At 38.2% G+C, this 12,518-nt stretch overlaps 1 protein-coding gene across 1 annotated transcript in view; it reads left to right on the top strand.

Annotated features, from left to right (window-relative positions):
• Positions 1–12,518, top strand: part of PPP1CB (protein phosphatase 1, catalytic subunit, beta isozyme) — a 24,783-nt gene that overhangs the window by 1,398 nt on the left and 10,867 nt on the right. The window contains exons 2-4 of the mRNA XM_009876015.1: positions 3,727–3,891; positions 7,685–7,915; positions 8,266–8,370. Coding sequence (XP_009874317.1) covers positions 3,727–3,891; positions 7,685–7,915; positions 8,266–8,370 — 501 coding nt within the window. The remainder of the gene's footprint in view (positions 1–3,726; positions 3,892–7,684; positions 7,916–8,265; positions 8,371–12,518) is intronic.

Below are 12,518 nucleotides of genomic sequence, written 5' to 3'. Positions count from 1 at the left end.
GGAATTGTCCCCACCAAAGACTTTTATGTAAATCAAAGCTTGTTTACGCCATCTGCATCTTAGATTACAGAGAATTAATTTATGTCTAATATTAAGATGCCGTTACTGCTCTGGGTAAATGACAACCATTAAAAAGTACAGTTTTCCCAATGCTGTTAAAGGCTTTTTGTGAGTTACAGATTTTACAATACATGCAGCTATGACTTGTATGTTTTAAGAATGGTTAGCTATAGTAATTTGTAAATGAGTGAAAAACATTACTTAAACTCTTGATCTCATTCTTGTAACCTCCTCTTAAATCTATTCTTGGGGATTTGGCCTTTGAAAAACTGAATGTGGTGAGAGTTGCTCTTGTTTACAATCCGTGCAGTGCTCAGCTGTATCAAGAAAAACTTGAACAAATTCTAGTTGTAGTGTAAGCTTGTGAAAGATGGGCTTAGTCTTGCTTGTGTACTGATACCACAGCTGTGGCACAAATGTTCTGGATGACTACTTGGTGAACATTTCAGAGCTTTTGTGAATCCAATCAAGTGCTGAGGCTTCCAGGGTCACAGTAGCTTCTCATTTTTCGATAGGTAGCACTCTTATTGATGGTCAGGGGCTTGTGGGAGAAAACTTTTAACTATTTTATTGGTGATTATTCCTCATGACACCCCAGATATAGCAGAGCTTACATATTTGCAATGTAGAGCTACCGACTGCTCACATGGAGGGTGGAAGGTGCCTTTGTAAGAATGCGGTGGCCCAGATTTTTACCTTTCCCAAGGGCTGGAAGTAACTGCAATCATTAGGTGTGTGCCGTGTCCTCTTCTGAGTGACATACTTGTCATAGTTGTACAAACTTCTCTTACCCAGAGAGTCTGAAGCAAGGTAATAAGTTGCTGCCCTGTTTGTTTGTTGAGCACTTGCAATGTTTAAGGCTGTACTGTTTAAAGAACACTGCATGCCCTGAGTATAGCAGTTAGTTTTGACATCAGGAGTTGCATGTTCACTTCATCTTCTAGAGAAAAAAAAATCCAGCAGTACTTAAAGCCTCAATCCTATAAAGCAATTGTTCAAAGCTTAAACCTCTATATGAGTTTCGAAGGGAACTAAAGGCTATGTTCTAAGAAATATTAATTGGATCAAAGTTATTTTAAGTATAATGAGTGCCCTCATTAAACTGCTATCTCAGTTTTGGACTCTTGCTTGGTTTGATGCTGCTTACAGTAACGTTAATGTTGTGTATGGCGCATTTTCCTGGATTCAAGTTCTGACACTCGAGTCAGTGTAAAATGTGTGTAGTTGTGTCACTTCTTGGGTTTAATCTACATTAAATGACTTAATTCTGATGTTGCAAAACATGGAAATAGTTAAATACAGTGGCGAATTTCATTGCTTATCAAAACAGGTTAGAATAATGCAATTTTTAGAGGAAAAGTGGGACTAAAAAACTAATTATGCTGCTTGCTTCTTCGATATGACCTTGATGTTGTATGCCATGGGTTTAAAATATAACAATTGTTTCAATAAAATGATAGCTATTGTGATATTAAGACTCTGCTTTTTTCAGGTGGGAGCTTTCTTATATATAGTTACAGTCTATCGTGTCTATCAAAATGACTTTCTGGTCTCTGAAAAGGAGCATTATAAGCTATTGGAAAACAAGTGTTTGAAAAAGTGGGGATTATTGGAGCATTTTAGTACCTTACAAATCGGATAGTCAGGTTCTGTGAAAAGCTGTCAAGGCTGAGGTTTGAGTGGTTTTGTTTGGTTGGTTTGTTTTATTGGGTTTTATTTGTGGGGTTCTTTTGCTAATAATCCCCATGAGTCTGAAGATTTACCTATAGGTGCATCACTTACTAGATGTTTGAGATGTGATTAAATGGAAGTCGGTAGACATTTATAATTTTCTAGCCACCTTGATTGTGTCTAATGTCTGCCTTTGTATTCTTTTAATATATAGGCCAACATCTTAATGCATGAAGAATAACAAAAAAAAAAAGTATTGCTAAAAAGCTGTTTTCTTTCTCAAGTATAGCTGAAATCTTATTTAGCAAAAGGAATGTGACCTACCATATGGTAAACATCACCTGGTACTGATTCAGAGTTTAACTGAAAGAAGTCCTGTATGCCACAGTCTTGTTCTTAAAGGATTCTAATGAGCGAAGTGTATCCTCATTGCAGATGCGCTAGCCCTCCTGCTAATTTGGCACTCAGAACTGGCTGTCCCGGGGTCTAGTTTCATGTCTCTTCCCTGCTTGAGAAAACCGTTGCTCATTTCTGCCTTTTCAAATGTTCCTGTGACTGCTGCTGCACCTCAGTTTAACAAATATTTTTTGAGTTTATTAAAAATTGAATAGCGCAATGTTGGAATGGTCAAATCTGCAGCTATATTGGGAGAAATATGTAGTGATAACCAGAGCAAAGCTTTTTGAGCTTAACACTGTGAACTCTAGTACTAGGTGACCTAGACAAACTGTTGCCTCCCGTATCTTTTTTTTTTTTCCCCACTGCACAACGTAGATGATACTGATCTCCTCATAAAGTATGTTTTCTAGGAGCTAAGATAAAAAAAAGGAGGTTGTCTTATTTTAAAAAAAAAAAATTTGCAAGCTTACTCTTCTGTTTTGGAGAGGAGAAGCAGACAAGCCAGAAACTTACTTTATATGTGAAGTACTATTTTTTGCTCCTCTTTGCAGATCACTCTTACTAGACTTCCTGAAGTTGCAGTACAAAGTAATGTCTTCATTTGAGTTCAGAAGCATTTAGATTTGAAGTGCTAGAGTTTCGTACCACCGTCTCTTGTAAATGCTACCATGGTTTTAATGCTGAACATTGCTTCCATCTAAAACAGATGGCAGACCAGGATATGTGCCTGTTGTTGACATTGATACATTCTGGCTTATTAGTTTGAACTCTGAAGTTGGGTTTATGCTGAGATGCAAGACTGAACTGGATCAGCCAAAGTGCAGACACATTTGTTCTATTTTGCTGCCTCATTAAAGACGCATTAAAGCCTCTGACAGAGGAATCGTATAGATATTTGTGGAAAGAAGCAGCTGCAGATAAACTTGCCAGAGGATATTGTTTAGAGTGCAATGACATGTGAATGTTTTTGAAAACTTAGGGGTAAATATAGGTCTGAGTACCTGACTTACTGGTTTAGGAATTCAATTTCATTGTAATTAGGATATCTTTGTTTGGATGTAAAAGTTCCAGTAACTCCAGAGCTATTATATACTAATGAAGATTTTGTCAAACTTTAATCGGTTTTGGTGGGATGTTCCTAATATGGCAGTTTCAGCTGCTAAATGTGTAAACATGCCTGTGTTTCTTCCTTTGTATTTGGCTAGCAATGTTGAGCTCAACAGTCCTAAAGAAGTTTATTTTGTGCTACTGCGAAAGTGTTTTCAGGATTTTGATTCTTGGGATTTTTTGCCTGTTGTGAATACTCTAGCATAATGGGGTGGTTAATTTAAACACTCTTTGAAGTTGTTATTTATCCAAATGTGAGCAAAAGCAAGGCTTAAATGGTTCTCTTCTGAGAACCTGATTTGACACAAATGCTTATAGACATTTAAGCGCGATTTGCCAAAGTATCAGAGATCAACTTTAGAATTTGTTGGAATACATAATTCAGCACATTTGGTGGATACACTGGAGTGTGCTGCTGGCTTTTTTTGTCAAATACAGATTTCAAATACAGATCATCTGCAGGTACTTACTGTTGTGTATCTGTGTGATACTTATCTTCGATTGTTAAACATCTCATTTCAGTACGAGGATGTCGTCCTGGGAAGATTGTTCAGATGACCGAAGCAGAAGTTCGGGGTTTGTGCATAAAATCACGGGAAATATTTCTTAGCCAGCCAATTCTCCTGGAGCTAGAGGCACCTCTGAAAATTTGTGGTATGTAAACTTCGTATGTTATGTGTTTTATGTAGGTGTTTTAATCTAGTTGTATGCTAGGTGGGTTGGAAGGATACTAGGATACGCAAGTGACACCAACTTGGATGATATAGATTAAAGTGAGGTCTTCACAGTCTTAAATGCAAATTTCAGTTTAAATTGAATGAAGTTGTGAAAAGGCAGCTAACAGTTGGTTTGGGGAGCTGCTTATGCGCTCATCTAGTGCAGTTTTGCAACATGGCCCTTGTACTTTCCTAGAGACTGCTTGCACAGAGCTACTACTCTTTCAATCACAGTTTCAAAAAGCATTTAGCTGATGAAAAAACCTCAAATGTATAATGTTGTAATTGCTCTCTTCAATGCATAAGCATAACAAAGATTTTTACAAGTTGTGAAATGGAACACTTAAAATGGTGTTGAAGAAAATGTGGTTAGTCTTCCAGTTGAAAAAATGGAGCTAGATGCAAACTGTTAAATTAGGCTTAGTTATAATGAAATGAATTCCTTGAGCTTTACAGCAAGTTTTAATGAACATAGTTGTTATTGCCAAATATGGGTAAAGCTAAAATGTATGTGTTGTTAAGAGAGAATCATAGAATGATTTGAATTGGAAGGGACCTCAAGGATCATCTAGTTCCAACCGTCCTGCCGTGGCAGGGACACATTATACTGGATCAGGTTGCTCAAGGCTCCATCCAACCTGGCCTTGAACACTTCCAGGGATGGAGCATCCACAGCTTCCCTGGGCACCCAGTTCCAGTGCCTCACCACCCTCAGGGTAAAGAACTTCTTCCTTATATCTAGTCTAAACTTGCCCTCTTCTGGCTTCCACCCATAACCCCTCATCCTGTCACTACAGGCCCTTGTAAAAAGTCCCTCCCCAGCCTTCTTGCAGGCCTCCTGCAGGTACTGGAAGGCTGCTATAAGGTCTCCCCAGAGCCTTCTCTTTTCCAGTCTGAAAAAGCCTAACTCTCAGCCTGTCCTCATAGGGGAGGTATTCCAGCCCTCTGGCCATCTTGGTAGCCCTCCTCTGGACTTGCTCCAACAGCTCCATGTCTTTCTTGTGTTGGGGACTCAAGAGCTGGATGCAGTATTCCAGGTGAGGTCTCACAAGGGCAGAGTCAAGGGGCAGAATCACCTCTCTCAACCTGCTGGTCACACATCTCTTGATGCATCCTGGGATACGGCTGGCTTTCTGGGCCGCAAGCACACACCGTTGGCTCATGTTGATCTTACCATCCACCAGTATGCCCAAATCCTTCTTCCCCAGGACTGCTCTCAATCCACTCATTGCCCCGCCTGTATCTCTGCTTGGGATTGCCTCGACATAGGTGCAGAACCTTACACTTGGCCTTGTTAAACTTCATGAGCTTGGCCTGGGCCCACCTCTCAAGCCTGTCAGGATATTACTGATTTAAAAAAAAGCTGAGAAAGACACTAATGGCAAAGTAATTTTTAAATGACTAATTGCTTGGTAGTGTGGGAAGGAAAAACCAGACCAGCTTGCCTAATCATAAAGTTGAAGGTAAAATCCAGCTTTACTGCATTGTGTTTGTTGTGCTGAGAAGACTACAGTTGTCTCTTATTCCTAGATAAAGAAAAACTGAAAACTCGGATATTTAGATTGTACGCAAGTCAAGGTCTGCAAAGTATAATTAGCCTCCTTCAGAGGTAGTTTCCCGTTTGCTTAAATCAAGAAGGTTGAAAGGGCTGTTAGGTGCACAATACTAGGATAGCAGATCGACAGTTAAATAAAGCAGTTGTTATTTTAAAATTGGATTCCAAACACAGGGATAACAACAGGAAGTGTCAGGTGCATCTAAATTTAATACTAGAGCAATTGTCAAAGATGCATTTAGATAAAAGTGGAAGAAATATGATCGCTTTCACCAAAAGCAAAATATGCAAGTGTACTGCTTTGAACTACTATTTTAGTGTGTTCAGGCAATGCCTGAGGAACCATTATAGGATTGTCTTGTAATCAAGTCAGTTTAAAATAAGCTTTTACATCTTGAATGGCTGTGTAAGGTAAGATGAAAGATATTCCTATGTAAACATTCATTTTAAAATAGATGTAGTTTTTAACCATAAGGGTTTGTATCTGATAGACTTCAATTCAGCTGGTGTCTGTATGAAGCTATATTCTAAAATGCCAAATGCCTTGAATGAAATAGTAAATGCTTTGGTCTCTTTACAAAATTGTTTCTATAAAATGCTCCTTTACCCTTTAAGGGATTTGGTCTCTCTGGCTCCTGTGTGTAACAAAGTAGTTCTAGACAATGAGCACAATTAATATTCTTTCTGTAGTATGTTTACTTGGTAGTTAATTATGGTGGTGGTGACATCTGGGGTGTGTATTGATAGTGTAGTTCTCGAATACTAGACTTAGCATAACAATGACTTCTTGAGGAGTCTTCTGTGTTTTCTTCTGGTTGTGACCTGGAGATTTCTAACTGTCAAGTAGAATAGGAGTCATTCTTGTTCCAACAGATGTGAGAATTGTATTAGCCAGTGAACCTTCAGATTGTGTCTGAAATTGGGTTGTGGATAACGTTCCTTGTTATTAGAAGTGATTGCTCTCCCTGAGTGAGAAATAATTGTAGAAGAATGCTCCATAAAGAAGTATTGCATTTCTCTTGGAAAGGGTAAAGAGGAATATAGTTATGTACTCCTCTTAACCCTGTATGCTTTAAGAATTGGAACCGGAGAGCATACAGCTTGTGGTTTCTTTTTTTCTTTAAGATTATGCAAAAAGTTGTAGAGGTGTGCGAGTTTTTTCTTTAAGGCCATAGTAGCTAGAGGTCTACTGGAGAATAGCTATGCTTAATAGAGTTGGGATTTTGCCAATGAACAAGCAGCAAAAGTGAAAATGCGTTTGTGGAATGCTTAGTGTAAGGGACCAGGAGGTACTAAATTTAAGCATCATACAGCTTGTACTGAAGGCTTATTGAAGGCTTTTTTGCATTCAGTCACTGCGGTAATGACTTCTACAGTCAGCAGAAATACAGAGCATGTATTCTACAAGCAGAGCAGCTTTGGTATCTTCTTTGACCTTATGGGCAGCTCAAAGATAGCTTTGGCTAGGCTGATACGATATGCTGTGATAATTGCTACACAGAGCTGTTTCATGGAAAGCCTGCTTCATTTTAAAGCTGGCAATGTGATCAGTAGCATGACCAGTTATTTTTCCTAAGGTGTACCTGCAGAGTTAAATATCAATCTTTGAGTCTCTGTACTGTTTTTATATGAATAACTGCATCAGAGGAGGAGTTACACTGAAGTCTAAGGGGATGTAAATCTTGGTACAGCAAAGTTATGGGGTGACAAGCACCATGTGCAGTTTCTATCCAGTCTATCTAGTTTCTTTACTGATCTGGTTTTGCTGTAAATAATGTGACTTAGCTTTTTCTTAATACAATGGCTTCCTGGCCACGTAACTGTTCAATTAGAGGTTGTCTTTCTGACCTTGTTTTAATTCGAACAGATTAGAGTGTGGTTAGAAAGCTTATGCTTAACTGTGGAGACTTCTGTAGGTTTTGGGTTTTCAATTGGCTTAATAACTGACATAGCAGTTCTGCAAATAACCATGTTATTTCTCAGCACTCCATGTGAGTACTTTGGTTTGTAATATTAATGTGGTTCTTACCTTTCTGATAACTGTTGCCAGTCTGTTTTTAAAAATTAATGCTTTTTTGAAGATGAAATAATAAAAAGTGATTAGCTGACTGAAGTTCTTGATCTGAATACTCTTTATGTTGTTGCACTAATCCTTAGTAAACATTTTCTTACTCAGGTGATATTCATGGTCAGTATACAGACTTGCTTCGGTTGTTTGAATACGGAGGATTCCCACCAGAAGCGAATTATCTTTTCCTTGGAGATTACGTAGACAGAGGCAAACAGTCTCTTGAAACGATTTGCCTATTACTGGCATATAAAATCAAGTACCCAGAAAACTTCTTTCTCTTAAGAGGAAATCACGAGTGTGCTAGCATCAATCGGATCTATGGATTCTATGACGAATGTAAGCAAAGCCTATTTCTTTTGGAAGACTCTTAACAGACTAATATTATGTTTTGGAGACATTTCTAATAGTGACTCTTGTACTGCAAGAATTTCAATATTCTGTGAACTTGCTCTGAACTTTTATAAAAGTACATTTCAAACCAAGGTTAAAGTTACTCTAGAGAATTATTATTTGCACTTTTACTGTCCTTAATACACTGTTGCAGGAGATTGAAACCTAAGTATGCTAACTGAAATAAAGCCCTTGAGGACATTTTCCTAACATTTTTGATCAAGTTGTGATATGTATTGCAGATTGGCTTTAAGAGAACAGCCTTCTCTTCCTAATGTTGCACACTGTTCTTGTAGGCAAGCGGAGATTTAACATTAAGCTGTGGAAGACCTTCACAGACTGTTTTAACTGTCTGCCTATTGCAGCCATTGTGGATGAGAAGATCTTCTGTTGTCATGGAGGTAAGCTGATGACCTCTTTTAAAGGCTCTCTAAACTGATCTTTGGGTTAATGCTATACCAAATGGAGTGTGGATGTGCGTACCTGATATTTAGCTGGAGATGTTTAACCTTATATTGTCTGTAAAGGTCACTTACACCTTGTGCTTTTCTGTGCACCTGGCAGCAGACAGATGTAATTCTTACCTGATACTCACTGCCGTCTGTGCCTGAGGGCCGAGTACATCTTAAGTATTCCTGTGAATGCATGCATCTGAAGGATGCTGAATGCTAGAATTCATGCCTAATTTGCCACACAACCTGTTGCTGTTATCACCTACCATTGCAGCCTTAGCTAGCATTGGCATCCCTAGCAGTGAAGTGAAGTGAAGTGAAAGAATAACTTTCACAAATAACCCCAGCTCTGTAGGCTTGGCCTCTTTAGATGGTTTCCTGAGATCCTGGTGGAAGGGACCTGTGTGGTCGCTTGGTCAGGCTTGCTGCTTCAAGTAGGACATTCGTTAACAGTAGAGCAGGTCAGAATATGGCTTGCTCTGACTCCATAAAACACTTGCTATTGGAAAATTGATGTTCTATGGGCACCTATCTGTCCTAGTTCTTTCCTGTTCTTGTAGTGAAAAAACTGTTTGGTGTTAATCTGACTGAGACTTGTGACTTGTCTGAATATTGAGACCTACTTGAGCGTTCTACCTTGTAGAAAGAGACTCCTCATATTTTCACAGGCAATGATGCTTCAGAATTTTCAGGACTTTAGTCAGACAATTAACTGTTTCAAATTACTTGTAGTAAGAACCATCCTGCCTTTTTGCAGCTATTTTTGCAACCACCTCCCTTAAAAAGCAACCTAATGTCTTCCACTGAGTGATCCAGAGATGGTCTGGTAGGTGCCACACCTACCTTGTCAGTGAGATAATTAGAAAATTAGTGGAAATGAGAGCACTACAGAAATCTCTAATTTGACTGAACAGCTCTGTTTGGAATTAGAAATAGTGTGCCCCCAAAATTCCTGAGCAGACTCTTTTAGACTTTGTGAGGTTGTATTGATAGCTGCCATACTGGCTTTATTAGTTTCAGGTATTTCTGAGAGAACTCTGACCATATGGAATGTGGTGTAAAAATGATCCTGGCTTTTCTTGCATCTTGCTTTGAAATCTTCTGCCTTCAGCGCCTGCTTGTGTAAGCTATCAGGGTGTTATGTGTAAAATGCTCTTGAGGTACTGTAATGTCTTTGTAAATACAGAATTAACGCAGTGATAGGCAGTTGAGTCTGCCAGTCTCCAGGTAGCACTGACATGCTAAAGAAAGTACTTGTTTTCTCACAGGTCATCTTTTCCTCTCATTCTCAATCAATGTGGTGTGGTGTCTTTACTTTTTAAAGAACTGGTACCTATCTTATGAGTTAGATCTCATAATTTTAAGAATCATTTCTGTACCAAGATAGCCAGTAGCTAAGATCTTGTAGTTTTTTTTTTCAAAAAAAACCCAGTTGAGTACTTACTCTTCTGTACCATTGTGTGGTTTTGTTTTTTTTTAATTTTGTTTTATTTGGGGAACAGCAGAGAGTGAATGATGACAAAATACTATGGTGTTTCAGGCAAAAAATTAAGCTTAAGTGCATGGTAGAAGGTAATCAAGGAAGCTGAGCAGGTAGAGTAGAATGCTATGTTCTGTGACAACACTGATAGTTTTCTGTGTATATGCATTAGAGACCTGAGTTATGAGCAAGAAGCTGAAAGCTATTTTTCAAGAAAATAATGAAAGCTTTATTCTAAATGTATTGGGAGGACTAGCCTCTTGTTTAATCAAATAGGAAAAGTTTTATTTTGTGCATGGTATGCTTTAAGGATCCTCTTATGAAAAGTGATGCTCACTTCGTTATTGAATGCTAATTGTCCTTTAAACTTGTACAGACTTCATCTGTAACTGAATGTACTATGACTCAGAGCTGATCTGTGGCTGTGAAATAGAGTGAAAAAATTACTAAATGTGCTGTGTTCTTAATAAATGAAAATAGACGTTCAGCACATGAATAAGTGTTGCCCTTTTTCCGCTCTTCTCCAGTACTATCAAAACTGCATTCCAGATCCCATGAAGTCATGGAGTGTCAACGCCTTTTCATGATGTTACTGCTATAATAAACACTGAGGCAGCAACACAAACCATTCAACTCTGCTGGAGGTTGAAGCTAGCATGTAGATATAAGGTAGGTGCCTTTTTTTACTATATTGCGCATTTTTGCATAGTTTATTTTAAAAATATTGTCCTATGGGATATATAATAAAACTTTGCAAAACCGCATAACATAGTAAAACAAAAGGCACCTAACTTAGCCCCACAGGCTATCTACAATAGCTTACAGTTCTCAGTCAGCTTTTTAACCTGGACTTTTCTGGGTATTTGCTGTTTTTAGTTCTCTGTCTCACAATATAAATCAAACCTCTGTTGCCATCTCGATCTCCAAATGTTCATGCTGCTGAAAGGATCTTTCACTGTATCATTCTCATCACCTCCCTCTTTCTTCACTGTATTTCCACATTGCTCATACAAGTCATGCTCTGGCCTTTGCTTAAGGCTGTTCTCTCGACTTACTGTGCTCTTGATCTTGCTTCCTTAAAGCTTATTCCATAACCATTCCTGACTTTTCCTTTTGCTCTGCTTTGTATTCTGTACAGTATTGTCCTCTTACCTGTGACACCACTCTGTCATCTTTAGAGACTAGTTTTTAGAGATTACTTTCAAGTCTCTGTAAATTAAGTCCATGCTGTAGTGTCATCTTGGTGGAATGCAGTGGTTTATCACATTGAGTATAAGCTCTGGAGATGGGAGTTGTGTTAGTTTAGTAGAATAGTGGATTTATATAATATTTTCAAGCTCTGGAATTCTGTTTTTTCTTATGACATTAATGACAAGGAAATGGTTTTTGAAGGTGAAGTCTACTTGATAATCTTTCATAGTGTCCAAAGGGACCTGATGAGCTCCTGGATTACACTAAAAAAATGTCACTCTCTACTGTATTAATTCTCTCTGATCAAGGAGTGGTTCAAATCTAGAGCCTGGGTTTTATGAGTGCTAGAAGTAATGACAACTCATTTTCTGTTTCCGTTAGGGAAGGGCTGATGTTTGCCTCAAGAAGATAGTGTACTCTAAGATACTTTTTCTGTGCTTAGCTATCATTATGTGACAAGGCAACTTAAATCAATTGTGTACTTTTCAGTTTTCGTCCAGTACACAGTAGGTTGCAATCACTGTAGTTGCAGCAGCTTGATAGTGAGCTTGAGTAGCCTGTGTTTACATTCTTATTTCCTTCACTTAATGCTGATCATGTAAAATTTTTATCTGTAGATCTGAATTTTGAGACATTAGCTATTTTGTTTTATGCAGGGGCAGTTAGGAGGATATTGAGGAACAGAAGACCTCCTGGATGGTTACAGAGAGGTCTACAAACACATGGGCAGTTTGGTGGGGTTTTGCTATTTCACAGTGGTAGAATAAAAATAAATAGCACTAAAACATCTGGAGGGTTGGTACATGGTTTGTAATAACATATTTTCTTTTAAGGAACTTAATGTTTTGGGTGCAGCCTGAAATGCTGAGAGCTGTAACCTCATAGAAAGTCACAAACTGGTTATTTCACTGAGATTGGCCCATTACCATCTTGGGGGTATGGTTCTGAGTAGAGTCAGAGTAGAATCGATATCCTTTTGTGCTCATGTTATCTGCATGCAAATAGAACAGTACTGAGGAAGTACTAGGTTGGTCAAAGTTTAAAAGCTCATTATCTACTTGAATTTGTATTTCTACCCCTGTATTGTTATGTAAGTAGAATTGGCTAAAACTCCTTTGATATGCTATTTAATGTAACATTTCTGCCATCTTTGATAACTTCCAGGTAGTATCATGAGGACAACTTTTAACAAGCTGATGAGAGTAGAAGACTTTTATCATAAGATTGCTTCAATAAAAATAATCTAAAATCATAAAACTTGAAGAAAAGTTCCTCAGATCTTTATATCAAATGCATTAGAGTCATTGTTCCTGTAAGACATACATTCCCACTGTGCAAACTCTGATGCCAGCTGAAATTATTTTATGCAACGACTCCTTTCCCATTACAGATTTTCTTTTGTCATATTCAAAGTTCTAGACTGGGT

The sequence above is a fragment of the Apaloderma vittatum genome, unplaced genomic scaffold, assembly GCF_000703405.1.
Source record: "Apaloderma vittatum isolate BGI_N311 unplaced genomic scaffold, ASM70340v1 scaffold13329, whole genome shotgun sequence".
NCBI lineage: Eukaryota > Metazoa > Chordata > Aves > Trogoniformes > Trogonidae > Apaloderma > Apaloderma vittatum.
The sequence above is the reverse complement of the archived record's forward strand: the minus strand, read 5'-3'. Positions and strand labels throughout refer to the sequence as shown.